General features: G+C 49.8%; 1 protein-coding gene and 1 long non-coding RNA gene across 4 annotated transcripts; both read right to left on the bottom strand.

Moving 5' to 3' along the window:
• Positions 1-1,180: 1,180 nt before the first annotated feature.
• On the bottom strand, positions 1,181-18,336 carry LOC122431974. Its single transcript, XR_006266678.1, has 3 exons — positions 18,325-18,336; positions 3,355-3,360; positions 1,181-1,469 (listed from the first exon to the last, which is right to left on the bottom strand). It is a non-coding gene; the product is annotated as an uncharacterized LOC122431974 (long non-coding RNA).
• RNASEH1 (ribonuclease H1) lies at positions 4,586-14,331 on the bottom strand. 3 transcript variants are annotated; one of them, XM_043453652.1, is made up of 9 exons: positions 14,111-14,331; positions 12,946-13,061; positions 10,286-10,444; positions 8,443-8,542; positions 7,552-7,606; positions 7,120-7,204; positions 6,536-6,660; positions 5,325-5,415; positions 4,586-4,935 (listed from the first exon to the last, which is right to left on the bottom strand). In XM_043453652.1, exons 1-8 carry the CDS (start codon positions 14,239-14,241, stop codon positions 5,329-5,331), a joined length of 858 nt encoding a protein of 285 aa, XP_043309587.1. In that variant the 5' UTR covers positions 14,242-14,331; the 3' UTR covers positions 4,586-4,935; positions 5,325-5,328. The 3 variants fall into 3 exon arrangements, with proteins under 3 accessions (XP_043309587.1, XP_043309588.1, XP_043309589.1); XM_043453653.1 differs by having other exon boundaries at positions 10,286-10,423; positions 14,111-14,328; XM_043453654.1 differs by lacking the exon at positions 10,286-10,444 and having other exon boundaries at positions 14,111-14,328.
• Positions 18,337-18,680: the final 344 nt, after the last annotated feature.

Genomic DNA, 18,680 nt, shown 5'->3' with positions numbered 1-18,680 from the left:
TGGACCTAACAGAAGCAGAAGATATTAAGAAGAGGTGGCAAGAATACACAGAAGTGTACAAAACAGATCTTCATGACCCAGATAATCACGATGGTGTGATCACTCACCTAGAGCCAGACATCCTGGAATGCGAAGTCAAGTGGGCCTTAGGAAGCATCACTACAAACAAAGCTAGTGGAGGTGATGGAATTCCAGTTGAGCTATTTCAAATCCTAAAAGATGCTGTTGTGAAAGTGCTGCACTCAACATGCCAGCAACTTTGGAAAACTCAGCAGTGGCCACAGGACTGGGAAAGGTCAGTTTTCATTCGAATCTCAAAGAAAGGAAATGCCAAAGAACGTTCGAACTATCACACAATCACACCCATCTCACATGCTAGCAAAGTAATTCTCAAAATTCTCCAAGCCAGGTTCCAAGAGTACATGAACTGTTAACTTCCCGATATTCAAGCTGGATTTAGAAAAGGCAGAAGAACCAGAGATCACATTGCCAACATCCCCTGGATCATTGAAAAAGAGAATTCCAGAACGTTTACTTCTGCTTCATTGACTGTGCTAAAGCCATTGACTGTGTGGTTCACAGCAAAATGTAGAAAATTCTTCAAGAGATGGTAACACCAGAGCACCTTACCTGCCTCCTGAGAAATCTGTATGCAGGTCAGGAAGCAACAGTTAGAACCAGACATTGAACAATGGACTGGCTCCAAATTGGGAAAGGAGTACGTCAAGGCTGTATATTGTCATCCTGTTTATTTAACTTATATGCAGAGTACATCATGAGAAATGCTGGGCTGGATGAAGCACAAGCTGGAATCAAGATTGCCAGGAGAAATAACCTCAGATATGCAGATGACATCACTTTTATGACAGAAAGCGAAAAGGAACTATAGAGACTCTTGATGAAAGTGATAGAGTGAAAAAGTTGGCTTAAAACTCAACATTCAGAAAACTAAGTTCATGGCACCCAGTCCCATTTCTTCATGGCAAATAGATGGAGAAACAATAGAAACAGTGTCAGACTTTATTTTTTGGGGCTCCAAAATCAATGCAGATGGTGACTGCAGCCATGAAATTAAAAGACATTTGCTCCTTGGAAGAAAAGCTATGAGCAACCTAGACAGCATATTAAAAAGCAGAGACATTACTTTGCCAACAAAGGTTTTTCCAGTGGTCATGTATGGATGTGAGAGTTGGACTGTGAAGAAAGCTGAGCGCCGAAGAATTGATGCTTTTTTTTTTTTTTAATTCATCTGTATTTGTTACAACTTTTTAAAGCAGAATGTGACTTGAGCACTACATTTCCATTCACAAAACTTGCTCCAAGTTACTTTTCCAGCGGCTTTACAACATGCCTGAGCAGGCTTATAAGTTTGCTACTCTAAACAATATTTTTCTTTGGAAAACAAGCCCTATGTACGGACAGCGAATCCAATCAAGTTGGTTCAGCTTAACATACTAACTTCTAGAGGCCTGGCACACTTGTTAAAGCAAATTTTCATCTTCTGGGATATACTTTTTAAAACTTCCATCCCCTGTAGTTATGACTGCATGTGCCAGAATTGATGCTTTTGAACTGTGGTGTTGGCGAAGACTCTTGAGAGTCCCTTGGACTGCAAGGAGATCCAACCAGTCCATCCTAAAGGAGATCAGTCCTGGGTGTTCATTGGAAGGACTGATGCTGAAGCTGAAACTCCAATACTTTGGCCACCTGATGCAAAAAACTGACTCATTGGGAAGGATCCTGTTGCTGGGAAAGATTGGAGGCAGGAGAAGGGGATGACAGAGGATGAGGTGGTTGGATGGCATCACCAACTCAATGGATATGTTTGAAGCTCTGGAAGTTGGTGATGGACTGGGAGGCCTGGAGTGCTGCAGTCCACGGGGTCGCAAAAAGTCGGACAGGACTGAGCAGCTGAACTGAACTGATGAACATAGCGGCGCACTTTATCTTTTCAAATTCTTTTGTTTTTTTTTTTTTGGATAAACACCCAGGAGTGGAATTGCTGGGTAATAGGATAGTTCTATTTTTAGCTGAGAAACTGCCATAGTGTTTTCCATACAGGTGCATACGGTAGCTGCACCAATTGACATTCCCGCCAACAGTGTGTGAGCGGCCCCTTGTTTCTGCATCCTGACAGTTGTCTGATGGCTGCCATTCTGACAGGTGAGGCGATGCTTCCTTAGTCTGTTTGTAAATTAACTAACTCATGACTACACTAGGTCTTTGTTGCTGCACGCAGGCTCTCTCTGCTTGCAGGGACTGGGGGCTCCGGTTCCCAGGCTCTAGGGTGCTGGCTGAGTAGCTGTGGTGTGTGTGCTTAGCTGCTCCAAGGCTCGTGGGATTTTCCAAGACCAGGGATCGAACCCGTGTCTCCTGCACTGGCAGATGGATTCTTATCCACTGCACCAGCAGGGAAGTCCTTCCTTAACATTTATATTCTATTTGCATGTGTTCGTATTAAACATACATGACAAGTTACCTGAGAAGAATTACAAAGAATAGTTCAGCCAACAACCTTGAAAGTCTTTAGTTGTCATCGTGACCCCGCGGCCTGTGGTCACCATTTCCAGTTGGAAACCTTCCCAACTTCCATGTACAGAACTATCCCGTCTGCTCAGGCGTCCAGAGCAACACACTGCAGCCTTGGGGCTGAGACAGAATTTTGTCCTTTTGGTCCTGGAGCTGGGCTCGAAGATGACGATGTCAGCAGAGCTGGCTTCCCAGAGGCCTTCCTCCTTGCCCTGCAGACGGCCTCCGTCCCGCATGTGCTCACGTGGCCCTCCCTCTGCAGGTGTCCCCGGGGTCCTGAGTGGACTAGGGCCACCCAAACAGCCTCATTTTAATGCAGCCGCCTCAGGAAAGGCTCAGCATCCAAACCCAGTCACACCCTGTGCCGGGGGCACGATTCAGCCCCTTGCAGCCTGCATGCTCGCATGCAGCTCAGCGTCCTCCAGTTGGGCCCTGATGACTGGACAGGCTTGTCCAGGAAGTGCTCTGTGCCCTGACTGAGCTGCTGCGCTCCCCCCGGCACCGTCTCGTCCCGTCCTGAGTGGGGTAGTTCTCCTGCATGTCCACCAGCCCCACCACCCTTCCCAGATGCCAACCAACGTCCCCTGCCTGGGCTCTCAGGACCCCACACCCTCCGCGAGACATGCAGGTGGGTCTGTTTTCTACCTGAAGCCCCTCCAAACTCAGGGCAGGGTGCGCCGTGGCAGGATGTCAGCACCCCAGACCTAAGACACTGCCTGTGGATCGAGTCACCTATGCCAACAAATTAAGACCCCCCCCACCCCAGCCAAAATAATGCAGCTAATTCTCAGGCCCTGAGGAGTTAAAATACCGCTAAAGAGCAACACATCCCTGACTGTAAGACCCTGATTTCTTGAAGCTGCTGAACTGCAGTGGTGCCTGGACTGACTTCCCTGGGGGCCCTCAGCCCCCACGACCCTAATCCAGGAGATGCTGGCAGGGCACGCCCGGCGCTGGGATATGACAGGACACATCTAAACCCCAGAGGGAACACAGGCGCAACTGAGGCCCTCGTTAGAGACACAAAAACATAAAATCTCCCCCAAACAGGAAACCCAGATTGCAGCTGGAGACGGACCAGCAGGAAATGTACGCACGTGAACATGAAGAGCAATCAAGAGCCAACTGAAAGGCTCCCCCCAGCTGCAAGCTGGGTGCCTGGACTGGAATCCACCAAGGCGGCTCAAGTACTGAGTTCATGAGCGATACGTACCTTTACATGTTATAGAAACACACAGAGAAAAACCCCTAACTGGTCACCTTCTCAGGATGACAGGGAGCCAATCTTAGCACTTATCCTGGCTTTCGTATGTGACCTCTACCCCCTGGAACCAAAATCAGATGAGGGGACGGAGCTTCTGAAACCATTCCAGCTAATAGACAAGCAGAATGACAGGGTATCAGCCTTCTGCCACCTGTGAGATTTAACGGACCCGGGCCCTGAGCGCTGCAGCTGCCCGGGCGGGAAGGATGAAGCCGCTGCCGCCTTTTGATGAGCGCCCGGGACACACACGCCCATGGGAGGGGCCCACTGCCAACAGGCGACAGAGGCGCGGGAACACGCTGGACGGCCCAAGACGGGAAGTAACAGATCTCAGAGTGGGAACCGGCAGGGCGGATTGCTCAGGCTCTTCAACAGATAAACTGTAGGGAGACCATGGATTGAGGCAGAACCTGTGAATTAAAGAAACTCAAGAAATGTCAAGTTAGCGGGCAGGGGAGGTTCAGGAGGGAGGGGACATACGTATCCTGAAGGCTGGTTCCTGTGTTGTGAGGCAGAAACCAACACAATGTTGTAAAGCAATTAGCCTCCAGTTAAAAATAAATTAAAAAAAAAAAAGAAACATCAAGGTAAAGAATTAGCAGACTAAATTGCCCGGAGAAAAGCAGGAAGTCGCCTCTGTAGAAGTGGGGTTGGTTCGGGGAGGCGGGGGGGTGCTGTGCATGGAGGCGCCAGGCCAGGTTTTCTTTCTTGGCCCGGGGGGTGGTCACAAGGATGTTCGCCTTGCAGTAATCGTCATAATGGTAACGGTGTTTGTAGTAGTAGTAACAGTAATTCAATAAGCTGTCCATTTATTTTGTATCATTTTCTGCATGCTTTTATGACAAAATTTCTAATAGAAGAAAAAAACAACGTTAAAGTTTTTCATTTTCAAGGTGCTTTTAACAAAAATAACCAAAGACACTTTTACAGCATTCATCTACAACCACTGTCTTCAGACGCCGTGACCGCGGGAGCAGGCGGCCCCCCTCATGCCCACCAGGCGCAGCCACGTCCCCTTGGCTGGGCATGGGTCCTGGGTCTTGGTCCTGGGTCCTGGGTCGTGGGTCGTGGGGGGGGCTGCACCTTCCTCCAGCCCCACGAAGGCACAGGTCCACCCGAGAGTCCTGACTCCATCCCGCCGACTGGAAGGCAAATGAACGCTTTCAGAAAACACCTAGACTTCTCGCCTGCGTTTTTAAACCCGTGACGACCTCGTCCTTGTGAAACCAAGGCCCTGACATTTTTGTCCAAACTGCAATACAGCTAATGAGAACAGTATCAAGCCCGATAAAGCATAATGCTAAGATCTCACAAAATTCTCAAATCTGAACGGATGTTCAGTTTATGAACCATCCAACCGGCTTTACTGCACACACCACAGACCGCCAGCCCGCCTTCTGGGTTCAGCCTGAAAGGCGGGTCTGCCCACAGACGGTGGGGCCCAGCCTGTAGCTGTATTCTTCACCCCGGAAAGTAAAGGGGACACGGGGGGACAGGGGCCACGGCTTAGGGTTTCCAGGAGCTACAGCACCTGCTCAGTCTGCGGGCTGCTTCGCGCCTTCTCTCGCCAATCTGTCCGCCTCTTCGTTGCCTCTGAATCCCGAATGGCCAGGAACATGCATCTGTTAAGTAAAATGTTTCCTTTCATTCTTACCAGTGTTTTACACAAGCAGCACATGACTACACGCTCACTGCAGTAGGAGCCAACCCCTCAGAGAGGGCGAGCGCGGGGCCCCCTCAGCCCCCTCAGCGCAGCTCGGAGCAGCCCAAGGCGTGTGCCCACCGCACCCGAGCACCAGACGCGCCGGCAGAGACCCACTGTTTCTCCCAGACGGGGCTTCAGCGCTGTGTTGGTTTTTTCCCACTTAATGGTGAGCTTTCCAGGCAGAGTAGAGGCATGGATGGAATGTATGTCTCACACACACACACCCCCCCCTTACTCTCCCTCAGGGCTGCTACACGGAAGGGGTGCCCTCGTGTAACTGAACCACTGTTTGCACTTAGGTTGCTGAAAGGCAAGTTTACTAATTTTTTTATTTTATTTTTTGGCTGAACCTCAAGGCTTGCGGGACTTAGTTCCCGGACCAGGGATCAAACTCATGCCCTCAGCAGTGAAAGCACGGAGTCCTGACCCCCGGACCACCAGGGAAGTCCCTGAAAGGCAAGTTTAAATGTCAAACAGGTTGCCGAATGGTCAAGAGGGTCCTGGGCTGGGAGAGCCAGGTAGGGTTGAGAAAGTGACTGGACTTTTAACTTTCAGGGAGAATGAATATATATTCTCCATTGGATATGGATACATATACATCCAGTGTATATACAGGGCCGAGCCTGCTGTCCACCTGAAACTACCACCCCATCGTTAATCAGCTATACTCCAACATAAAACAAAAAGCAAAAAAAAAAAAGGTAATTTTAATAAAAGTGACCTAGCATAAGAAAAAAAATCACATTACTAAAGTTTTAGCACGCAACTACGTTCTTAACGAGACACATTATACATTGGTTTAACTGACGTGACAGCCACCCCAAAGAAACCAGGAGCTGACGCTCACAGGCGGCTCTCGCGGTGGGCCCGCCTGCAGCAGCAGCACTCCTCACGGGGCGCTCTCACACACACTGCCGTCCGTGTCGCTGCCGCCTGGACCCAGGTCATCACGTCACTCCCCAAACCACTGCCGCTCCAGCTCATTGATTCCCCTGGTCCTCGCAGCCCGAGCGGCGAGCGTGCGGCCCGGCACTCACCCACTGAATGTCCATGCCCCGCGCCAGCCGCTCCAGCTCCGCGAAGTCCTCCTTGTTGGTCACCTCCTTCCCGGTGCTGGTCCTCCAGCCGTTCTGCTTCCAGCCCTTCACCCAGGTGGTGATGCCTGGACGACACGCACGCTCAGAGGTCCCTCCCGCACGCGCAGCTCCTCCCTCCTCCCTAGACGGCCCTCTGACCGCCGCTCCGCTGGCACCCGAGTCACTGTCTGGACCTTCCTTCCCACGGGGCCGTGCGCTGGCTCCTCCATCCCTCCACTCAACCTACAACCTGCGGCTCTGGGGCTGAGGCCCCGCTTCCTCCCCGCTCCTCCACAACCCCACAGCCCCTCGCAGTCGTGGTCCCACGTGCAGAACTTCCCAGAGGAAGTGCACATGCCCATCACGGCCGAGCCTCTGGGGCCAACCCCGGACCAGTGCGGGCCTCCTTCACCCCCAACACACCAGCGCCATCCCCTACCGCCTGGGTCCCGCCCTGACACCACACCTCCTCCAGGGAAGGAAACACCTACTGCCCTGCATAATTATTCCAAAAACCCTAGGAGAAGGCAAACGTGGCCGCTTACCGTTGATGGTAAACATACTGTCCGTGCAGAGAACCAGCTTAGTGATGTCCTGAGCCTTGGCTTGCTCGATGGCTTTGCAGGCTGCCTTGAAGAAACACACCAGTTTCATGCTGAAAAGACCATTCAACTTTCGACACTGTTGCTCAAAATTACCAAAAAATTTAAATTCCTTTTCCTGTGCTAATTGTAAAGATAATATTGTTTATGTGAAATAATGCTACACATACAATTCTCCTGTTTAGACATCTATTTGAAACAAGTTTTATCATTTTTCTAGAAATATCCTGTTCATCAGGACTGTTATTGCCCCAAACTTCTGGACTCTGAGTATCTTACATACACGGAGAGTAGAGAGTTCGTTGATATGTTCTAGTCAACAGGTAAGAACGATAAACTGACACATTTGGTAGAAAAACAGATTCAATAACTTACATGAATCTCTGCTCTTTGGTTTGTCTGTCGCCCAGGAAGTCTAATTCCTACATTTCTGGTTTCAAAACAGTACAAAGGAAAATAAAATTATAACACTAATTCTCAAAGTGATTCATTCTATAAGTCTCTTAATGGCTAACAGGCTTGTATACATTTTTTAAATGAAACATGAAAGCATCATTCAAGAACACAGCGTTTAAAAATCAAACCAAGAAACCCTACATTTTATTGAGAAGCGCTATGGTGTGGTCTTGTAGGGGAACCCTGGACCAGGAGGCAAAACCCGAGATTAATTTCTGGACCTGAAACTCACCAGCGTGTGGTCCTGGTTGGGTACTACCCCTCTGGATGCTCACACCACCCGAGCTCGCCACCCCGTGGAGGACTCAAGGCTAAGTGAGGCATCAAGCGGAGGTGGCGGACGGACAGGCCAGGAGGCGCGAGAGCAGCACGCCGCGCGGCTGACCCCGCTCCCGCCGGGGCCGCTCGGGAACCTGGACACCGGTGAGCGGCTACTTCACAGGGATCCAATCCCTCCTTCACGTGAATTCCGACCCGTCAGTTACTCAAGTTCTTCCGCACGTGGGGCAGGCGTATGTGAACAATCTCGCTTCCCCTCACCCTGACTCTCTGCCTTTTGAAAACCACGGGTCACCTCTAAGCTCACTCATCTTCAAGAGTGGCGGGGACACAGGGTCCCAATCTGGTGAGCCGCCCCTGGTGCATCCTTGCGAAAACCACTTCCCAGGGGCTCGGGACCCTCCTGCTAGCCCTGCCAACGCCTCCAAATAATCAAACAGTGGCAGACGCTGCCTCATCCTTTCCCAGGTTTTGAAGCATGACTCAGTTAACTGTGAAGCTTAGTAAAAGCCGCTTTTCTGGCTTACTTACAGAGGATGGCCCGGCCCCCAGTAAACGCCGATTCCCGCTCGGGCCCTCTTGCGCCCGTTACTGGAGCAGCAGCCGTCGGTGTAGACGACCACAGAGTCCCCTGTGAGTGGGAGACCGAGTGAGCGTCAAGGGATCAGCGTTATGAAAAACTGGAATTCATCTAAAAGATTTACTACAGTTGAGTTAGCATTCTACTTCAAGAGGGTATTTACGCTTCAGAAGTTTTCTGTGCAGGAGAACATTACTAATGCCGCACGGGGGCACTTGACACTTCCTGCTTGGAATCCACTCATATTTCAGTCCTGCCTGCTGGGCAAGTTCAAGTGAAAGCGATTGCTCTGTAAACCCAGAACCTGCTGCTGTTTACAATGCTTGCTTCAGAGGCCAACAAGCAATGCCACCGCCCCCTCCCCACAGGGGTCGGGGGTGCGTTTACCCCCGAAGCGGCCCCTGCAGACACCAGTGCCTTGACGGTGATGAAGACCTCCCTGCCTGAAGGGCAAGTCCTCTGACAAATGCGGACCTAACTTTTGTCTTGGGCCTTTTGCTACAGTGAACTGTGGTTCTGTTTGCTTCTTTCCACCAAAAGAGTTTGATCAACACACCAACGCTGTATAAAGAACAAGGCAGAGCAGGAGTGACTCTCAGGCCGCTGACGGCCAGCAGGGCACTCAGCAAGGCCGGGGGCCCTGGGCTACCAGGCGCCGGGGAGCAGGGGTGTGGGGCAGCAGAAGCCGTGTCTGTGCGGCGTGCGGCAGAGGGCAGACTAAACAGGCGAAGGCAAGCGGGGTGGAGGTGAGGCGTGAGAGGGTGGGGCTGGGAGCCTTGGAGACCACGGTCTAGTGAACGAGACGCTCAGTATGACGGCCTCCTGGGTCCTGGGCTCTGTGCCCACTGTGAGGACCCATCAGGCACTGAGTCGGGGACCCTCGCACTTCAGGCACCTGCTGGTACGCTGGGCACACTCATCTCCCAGTCACCCACAAGTATCTGCCTCACTTGATCTAAACCATTTGATTCTGCTTTTCATATAACTTCAAACACAGTTTCCACACGGTCTGACCAAACTTTTTTTACTGGTTCCCCTTGAATTTATAATTCCCTTGAATAGTACTCTTGCCTGGAAAATCCCATGGACGGAGGAGCGTGGTAGGCTACAGTCCACGGGGTCGCAAAGAGTCGGACAGGACTGAGCGACTTCACTTTTGAATTTTATTTATTTTTTTCACTTTTGAATTTTAAAATGGCTTCTTCTTTGGGAAAACTTGGAACCCCCAAATACACTGATTTATATAAAAATTGCTACTTATTCGTGTTTTTTATTTAGACATGTAAAAGACAAAAAGGAGACTCATGTACCGTAAGTCACTAAATATAAACACTTGATTCCTAGAGTTAAAGGCACAGGAGACACTCACAACTATCTTGCTTCACAGGAGACGACAGAATCATGTCTGTTTTGCAAAGACGGCACGTAAATGCTAAGATACTGGCGCCAGTCAGCATGCAAAGGAGCTCTGTCCAGGGCCTTTCTTATCTGGAGAGCTGAAGTCTTTGCATTTTTTAGGGACCAGAAATACTGTGTCCATAGAGAACAATGGTGTTTACAAAGATCACAGAGTTTTTTATGTGTAGCTTATATAACAGTTTTCAGTGAATGTCTAAAATTCTAATAATTCTGCACCATTTGACTGATTATAAAATAGTGACCTCAGAGATTTTTAAATAACTTTTTCAGGTAAGAATGTTACACATCAGCTCAAATTTCCCTTATGAAGTGGAAAAAGTTTTTACACATAAACAATTACACTACCAAAATTTTAAAAATTCCAGACAGACATACCCATGTAAGAAAAGGTGTCTTTGCTAACTGGAGGTGGTGTCTCTGTGCTCTGTCTCACGTGCTTTGCACACGGCTCTGCCTTTTCACCCTCATCCAAGGGCTCACGGAGTCGCTTGCTTGCTTTCACTTGTGGTTCTTCTACGTGTTTAGTTTTTTGCCCTGAAAGATAGAGTCTATTCAAAAACTGGAAACAACACAACATGAAATGATGGAGAATCCAGAAACTCACCAAGTCAGGCGTAAACACCCTGTGTGGGGCTCTGTAAAAAGGGAAAGACTAATGTCCTGGAAAATGACTCTAAATTTTCCTTAAGAAGCTCCACAAGGGCAGGGTGAAGACCACAGCAAAGCTTCTGCTAAAGAAGAACGCTGGTCGCCATGCAGACGGTAGAGATACCATGGGTGCTAAACCCTCTAGGGCTCAAAGTTTGAAAATCTGAGAGGCTCTTTCCCAAGAGAAAACAAGGACCCAGTTTTTCTACATAAGCTGAGAACAGACAATGGGACATATTAAGAAAGGGAAGTGGAAGCCAAAAGGTATCGGGGTTGGGGCCCCGCAGGGACAGCACTGGTGGGCACTGCACGGGGGGTGGAGGGGGGGCACTGGCCGAGCGCTCCCTCCAGAGTGGACCCGAGGGTGACCCTCAACGGATACTCATACCCACTCAGGCTATAGCTCGCTTAACTCTTTCATGTACTTATGGCAGCTGACGCAGAAGAACGAGACCAGGATTCAAACAACTGGTTTCTATCTGAGCTCTACCTTTCATCAGCTGTGAACTCCGTCAAATGACTTCACCCATCACAGCCGCTGTACAAGGAGGCACTCGGTGACCTGAAGCCGCTTTCCCTGCACTTCCCTTTCATGGAGCAGAAATAAGAACACAGAGGAGATCTCGAAAACCACCACCTTAACCCAACACTGGAAGGCATTTCCTACCCTAACCCCTAAACCAGTGCATTTACTGAGCACTGACTAGACAGGCATCGGCTGAAGCCTCCTGCCTGGCACAGCCTCTCGCCCCACACGTCTCAGAGGAATGCTAAGGCCAGCCTGGCAGAACTGGAGGGAAGTTTCCACTACCTCCAGAGCAACACTGGTATTTCCACTCTGATGCACTTGTATTTCCTCATATTTACCTTGAAAATACTCCTCTAGGGGACTTCCCTGGTGGTCCAGTGATTGAGTCTGCTTGCCAATACAAGGGTTACAGGTTTGATCCCTGGTCTGGGAAAACCCTACGTGCCCAAGGGGCAACTAAGCCCCTGCAGCACAACTACAAACGCCCACGCGCCTGGGGCCCATGCTCCACAACCAAGGGTTATCCCCACTTACCGAAACTAGGGAGCATGGCCTTGCATCAAGGAAGACCCAGCACAGCCAAAAATAAATCTCAAAAAAAAGAAAAAGGACCCAGCCAAGACAAGACTGATACTTCCAAACTAGCTTTCTATACCAAGCTGATTTCCCACCTGGGGAGAAAATGGAACTGTCACATCACACCCTTGTTGAAAGGCTGCTGGCAGATGGAGGCGGCAGCAGCCACACAGGAGGGTGGGTCTCCTCTACTTCGGAAACTCACATTTCAGGGCAGATTCCTAGCAGGACCTGCCTCTCCCAGAACCCCGCTCTGCCCAAAATGGTCACGACAGCCCAGAGGAGCACTTGTTCAAAGCTTGAGCACCTCAGTGAGCTCCAGAGACTGCTCAAAAGAAGCTGATTTGAAATAGTCTCCTCTCAGCCTTCATCCACTGCCGTAAAAAATGCCTGAGTAAAGTTCATGAAAATAAAAAACACTTCTTCAGGGTAGGTTACAGTTTAAACTTTTGTGCTCTAAATTAGTCACTCTCAGTGTCCCTTATGTTAGTCCTTAAACGTCAATTAACTACTTTCTAACACGTGAACTGGGGGAAGTTCCAATTGCAGGACTCCGTCTAAGGTAAAAAGGAAATGCCACAGAGGTGCATGCTGGGAAAAGAACTACATTCGTCATTTTACAATTAGAGCCCATTCAACCCACGAACAAGAGCGCGTATTCTCAAAGGCGGGATCAAGCGCAGTGAGGGCCTGGATGGGCGTCTGAGTCCTGGCTTGTCTCTAACACTGTTACCAACAGCAGTCCCCAGCTAAAATGCTTTCAGCCCACTTCCTAATCTGTAAAATGGAAACGACCAAAATACCTCCTCTCTGTGTTTAGAAGAGTAGCTATATAGAGCATAGCAGAGGACAGAGGAGCCTGGCATGCTACAGTCCATGCAGTCACAAAGAGTGGCAGACTTAGCAACTGAACCACCACTGCAACATATAGATCAAGAGAATCCTGGGCTTTGACAAGCTTTGAACAGGCTGCTGCTGCTGCTAAGTCACTTCAGTCGTGTCCAACTCTGTGCGACCCCATAGACGGCAGCCCACCAGGCTCCACCATCCCTAGGATTCTCTGGGCAAGAACACTGGAGTGGGTTGCCATTTCCTTCTCCAATGCATGAAAGTGAAAAGTGAAAGTGAAGTTGCCCAGTCGTGTCCAACTCGTAGGGACCCCATGGACTGCAGCCCACCAGGCTCCTCCGTCCATGGGATTTTCCAGGCAAGAGTACTGGATTGGGTTGCCATTGCAGTCTCCGTTCAACAAACTAAAATGTCACAAAGATGTGAGCTGTACCTCCTGAATCACTGGGGCTTGCAGACCTTCTGACAAAGGCCCAGGCTTCCTCCTCTGTGGCAAACTTCTTAAATCTGGCTGCAGGAAACCGGTCCACCTGTGCTCTGCATTCATCCCTGAAACAAAAGGCAGTGTTACCACCTTCCCTGCTCTGTTATTTACCCTACTTTTTAATGGACGACTTTCTCAGGTTGGGAACAGTGTGAAAAACGGTGAGGCTGTCAGCTCCTCAGAGGCAAAGGATCATGCCTTAGTGTTTGTAGTATATCTTGCATGTCCAACCCTTCACCCTGTTTCATGCTATGTGCCAGCCAGACAGTACACTCACACCATAAGTAGCCTTCCTCAAAGCATATTAGAACTTTTGAGTCTTTAATCACTTCATTACAACATAGAGATCAGCTTCTGAGGTGCCTCCTCCTCACAGCATAGCTGCAGGGGGAAACACTGGGCACTCACAACACATACACAGGTAACAGACCTCGATAATGCAGGGGGAAGAGTCTTGGTCCTGGAATCATAACACCTGGGTTCAAGACCTACATCTGTCACTTACTCGCCCCCTGAATTTCTGTAACACAGTAACTGCACCCAAAAATGAGAATCCCATCTAATTCACAGGATTGTTATGGGGATATAAACACTAGTTGACAAGAATTTCTCTTTTTAAAAGCAGATGACATTAGGCGTTGAGCTCCATTATGTGTCACCGTTTGGGAACTCTTTGCGTGCAAAAGAAGGGAAGAAGTGAAGTGATGTCACTCAGTCGTGTCCGACTCTTTTATGACTCCATGGACTGTAGCTTACCAGGCTTATCAGTCCATGGAATTTTCCAGGCAAGAATACTGGAGTGGGTTGCCATTTCCTTCTCCAGGAGATCTTCGCGACCCAGGGATTGAACCTGGGTCTCCCCCATTGTAGGCAGACGCTTTACCGTCTGAGTCACCAGGAAGGATTAAATAGAAATAATCCTCTGGTCACCCCCTGACTGTAAATGACGTTTCTGATACTCCCAGCAAACACGAAACGGAACCGAGGCCGACGACGTCAGGGCCCCCACGCGCCTACCCCAAGAGAGGGCCGCGCGGGCTCCAGGGGGTGACTGCCGCCCCCTCGCCGCGAAGCCGCCCACACCGCCTTGGGCCGCGAGGTGCGGCTTGCTCACCAGGTCAGGAAGACTCCGGCCTTGCGGCCCCTCTTCACGGCATAGAACATGGCAAGACTGCGGCAGCTCGGGCTACTGCAGCCCACAATGGCCAAAGCCACTCTGTGCACCACGCCCAGGAGTCGGGTCATCGCTCATGCCCGGCCGCCGCCGACCACCTCAGCTCCCGGCCGAGCGCCACCATCACAGAGCCCGAACTTCCGGCGGCGGCGCAGGGAGATGACGCAAATCCCGGTGCCGAGGGTGGGGCCCAGAGCCAAGCGCTCTTCTGACTCGTCAGTTTGCCGGATGTCCGTGAGGACGAGACCTGGGCGGAAGTCGCGGGGTCCGGGCCCAGGGGACAGAAGCGGGGGCAGGGACTTCCGGGGCGGGGCCCCGCGGAGAGGTCTGGGGGCGGGGCCTGGTGGGGGCCGTGCCGCCCGGCTCTCGCCCGCCTGCGCCCCTGGTAGCCGTTCAGGGGGTCTGGTGCTGTGGTGGGCGCTGGAGGCTCTGCGCGCTGGGCTGGTCCCCAGCCCCCGGCCCCAGGCCAGCCCTCCGTCTTCCGGGGCTTTCCCGGGGTGCGGGGTACACTCGGGGCCAGCCAGGCACGCGGATGGGCTGGTCTACTCACCCACTGTTGTCCTGGCTGGAAAGACATTGGGGTCTACAAGGGAAAAGAGGGGTGGGTGCGGCAGAGAGAGAGAGGGGGAAAGGGGGTGAGCCCGCACCCCGCCGCCGCCTCCATGGCCTCCTCAAGTTGGGGGGGGGGGCACGTTGCCCCACCTCCACCCAGGCGCTGTAACCAGAGGGATGTCCAGTACTTAACGCGCTGAGACCCAAGGGGAAATTTATTGGAACGCTAATGTCTTAGAATATTCTCTTAGACTATCAGTTCGGTCGCTCAGTCGTGTCCAACCCTTTGTGACCCCATGAACCGCAGCACTCCAGGCCTCCCTGTCCATCACCAACTCCCAGAGTCCACCCAAACCCATGTCCATTGAGTCGGTGATGCCATCCAACCACCTCATCCTCTGTCGTCCCTTTCTCCTCCTGCCCTCGAACTTTCCCAGCATCAGGGTCTTTTCAGATAAGTCAGCTCTTCACGTCAGGTGGCCAAAGTATTAGAGTTTCCACCTCAACATCACTCCCTCCAATGAACACCCAGGACTGATCTCCTTTAGGATGGACTGGTTGGATCTCCTTGCAGTCCAAGGGACTCTCAAGAGCCTTCTCCAACACCACAGTTCAAAAGCATCAGTTCTTCATCACTCAGCTTTCTTTATAGTCCAACTCGCCCATCCATACATGACTACTGGAAAAATGATAGCCTTGACTAGACGGACCTTTGTTGACAAAGTAATGTCTCTGCTTTTTAATATGCTGTATAGGTTGGTCATAACTTTCTTTCCAGGGAGTAAGCGTCTTTTAATTTCATGGCTACAATCACCGTCTGAAGTGGTTTTGGAGCCCAGAAAAATAAAGTCAGCCACTCTTTCCACTGTTTCCCCATCTATTTGCCATAAAGTGATGGGACCAAATGCCATGATGTTAGTTTTCTGAATGTTGAGCTTTAAGCCAACTTTTTCACTCTCCTCTTTCACTTTCATCAAGAGGCTTTTTAGTTCTTCTTCACTTTCTGCCATAAGGGTGGCATCTTAGACTATAATCTACCCAATATTTCACATTTTGTTCTGTAAGCAAATGGACTTCTTTAAAAGTCCTCTCCATTGACAAGCCTTCCTTTTCAAATAATAATTTTAATCTACCTAATTTTCAAAACAGTCCATCCTAAAGGAAATCAGTCCTGAATATTCACGGGAAGGACTGATGCTGAAGCTTCAATATTTTGGCCACCTGATGTGAAGAGCCGGCTCAATGGAAAAGGCCCCAATGCTGGGAAAGATTGAGGGCAGAGGAAGGGGATGACATAGGATGAGATGGTTGGATGGCATCACTGATTCAGTGGACAAGTTTGAGCAAACTCAGGGTGATACTGAAGGACAGGGAAGCCTGAGTGCTTCAGCTCATGGGGTCAAAAAGAGTCAGACAGGACTTAGCAACTGAACAAAAACAACAACTTTCTTGAAGTCTTCAGTTCAACAAATGTTACTGAACACCTATGCTGTGTGACCCAAGCCCCGGGGATACAAAATTGACAAGACAGAGATAGGCCTGTGAACAGACAGACGACATCTCAAGAGAAAAGTGTGTGCCAGGCAGGGGGAGTGAGCCAGTGCCTGGGGGGCCAGGGAACGCAGTAGTGCAAGAGTAAGATTTGAAGGATAAAAGGAGCGTTCACTCAGGTGAGTTAGGCAGAGAAGGAAGTCTGATAGTCCAGGAAGAAGGAGCAGCAAACGTGTGATCAGTGTGTTCTTGCCTGTGAACTCAATAAATACCCATTTAAAAAATTTCAGCTTTACTAATTTAAATTGGCTCTTGTCCATTGCTCGTCCCTGTTGTTATTGCACTTCAAGGTAGCTTCTTTCAAAAAAGTTGCCCTTAAAAATCAAGTAATGATTGATGGCCACATCTCTTCCGTGAATATATGATGAGAGTTAGGGACGGACCAGTGACCGCTCTCAGGAGCCCGTTCTTGAGATTGTTCATTCTCCCTTTGCCCAGGGCCTCGGGAGCTCCTGTGGCCTCCTGGTATGCACAGACCAGGGCCTTGGAAATGTTACTTTTGACCTACTTTCTTTAGACGCATCACTCAATTACCTCCTCCCAGTGGTACAGGTTAAATTGTGGACACAGGTGGCACCTGGAAGAGCTGACTTCTGATTGAGAAGCTGAAGTGGAAGTAAGTCAGGGCAGTGAGTCAAAAGCAAGTACCTTCAAAGCTTGAAAAGAACTGGGATTGTCAGCCAGGTATGAAATGATAACAGTTGTGCAGGAGATAGACACAGCTGTGGACTGCAGTGTTGCCTGGAGGAGGAAAGAGGCTGGGCCCCTGGAAAAGTGCTGCCTGACTGCTGCCCGCCTCCCACTAGCTTGACCCTTGGGTCCGACCTACTTAATTAAGACTTGTTTTTTCGTGTAAGTTAGCTGACTGTGGTCCTTTATCACAGAGTACTCATCATCCCTACAAAGTTGTTTGAATTATCTGAGTATGTTCAGAAAATCATCTGAGTGGCTTTCTGCAATTAGAAAACTGTTTCTTCTGGCATTTTTGTTGACTGATAACTGTAAATGTTTTTTTATCTTAATCTCTGGCTCCAAGCGTGTGACTTTACTTACCCTGGGCAAAAACTGGCCCATTCTCAATAAGGTACTGAGCCCTGGACCAGAGTCGGAAGATACTGCCTGGGGATATTTGCCCAGGGGTGGGGGGTGGGGCTGAGTGGCAGAAGTGATGCAGTGCGGCTGTGACTCGGCCCCCCCAGATCTGCTGCTCTCTGCCCCTGAGCTGTGAAGTTCACAATGTTGACTGAAAATTTCAGCCCCACAATTTCCAGCTGTATTAATTCAGTGAGTTGCTTAAAGTCTCTGTTCTATGGTTTGAAAAATGGAGATGCTGCTGCCATGTCCGGTGGCTGAGTATCCAGACTGTGTGTGGATAATGTGGTCGATACACAGCGTGTCCACAAACGCACCAATTCTTTTCATCTTGTGCGTGTTTCATGAAGATGCCCAGGAAAAATGGTGTTGCATTTGATGAGATATATTGAAGATGAGCAAGTAATCAGTTTGTGATAAAAATCAAATGTATTAATATTTCTATAATTTAGATATTAATATCTCAGCAACCACCATCTGCCTACTGATAGTTCACCAGTATTTCTACAGGCCACCTATTGTAATACGGGAAAAGTGACCTTGAGACTCTCCAGAAGAAGCCAGTGACCTCGCTTCAATTAAATGCATAAGATTTTCACATTCATTACAGGCTTGCACATTTATTTTACTCACATGCTCCTTACATTGGCTGATAGATAATACAATAAAAATCCTGCCAGCTCTAAGTGGAGGGGAGAGAAAACCTTCTGTTAAATTCAGTCCATTAATTCTTGATCAGACAGGCAGGTCCATAAATTCATTTTACAGTCAAGGACTCATCAGTAACTCATCTTTTGTCATTTTATTATGAACATCAGGAGTTGTGATCTGCAGGGAAGGGAATTGTTTAAGTCTAAACTCTCTCTCCCCCTTGACCTCTAGGCTTTCTGCCTCACAGAGCTAAGATAAAGCATTCCCAACACAGGATCCCTTCTCACGGGGACTTTTATACAATAAACAAGTTAACTTTTTAAAGGAGAACTGATCTTGATTGTTTAACTGCACCCTCTGCCCTGGCAGTATTCTGTCCTGGGCCAGAACTACCCAGTGTAAAAAGTTAATTAGCAGAAACCTTAAATAGACCTGGGAGACCAGAATGGGATCTCTCCTGCCCTGCGACAATGGCAGAGCCCAAGAGGAAGAGGACTTCTCTTCTTTCCCGGCAGAGACTCGGCCAGCAAACAGCCACAGACTGTCTTCCACAGCCCCCCCGCCCCCACCTCCCTCTTCTCCATAGAAGCACTCTCTTTCCCTCACTGTGCCGGAACTCCACATGGCTCACCACGGTGGCAGATCCTGAACTGCACTTCTCTGC

This window comes from Cervus canadensis, chromosome 30 (genome assembly GCF_019320065.1).
Source record: "Cervus canadensis isolate Bull #8, Minnesota chromosome 30, ASM1932006v1, whole genome shotgun sequence".
Classification (NCBI taxonomy): domain Eukaryota; kingdom Metazoa; phylum Chordata; class Mammalia; order Artiodactyla; family Cervidae; genus Cervus; species Cervus canadensis.
This window is presented reverse-complemented; position numbering and strand designations above follow the sequence as displayed.

Excerpts from the sequence above, each read along its gene's own strand:
- RNASEH1 (XM_043453652.1), bottom strand. The coding sequence starts at position 14,241 with ATGACCCGACTCCTGGGCGTGGTGCACAGAGTGGCTTTGGCCATTGTG. Across the intron at positions 6,661-7,119 it reads CAGTATGTTTACCATCAACG|GCATCACCACCTGGGTGAAG; the intron begins GTAAGCGGCCAC and ends CGTGTCGTCCAG. Across the intron at positions 5,416-6,535 it reads GGGGCATGGACATTCAGTGG|ATGCATGTTCCTGGCCATTC; the intron begins GTGAGTGCCGGG and ends TTTACTTAACAG.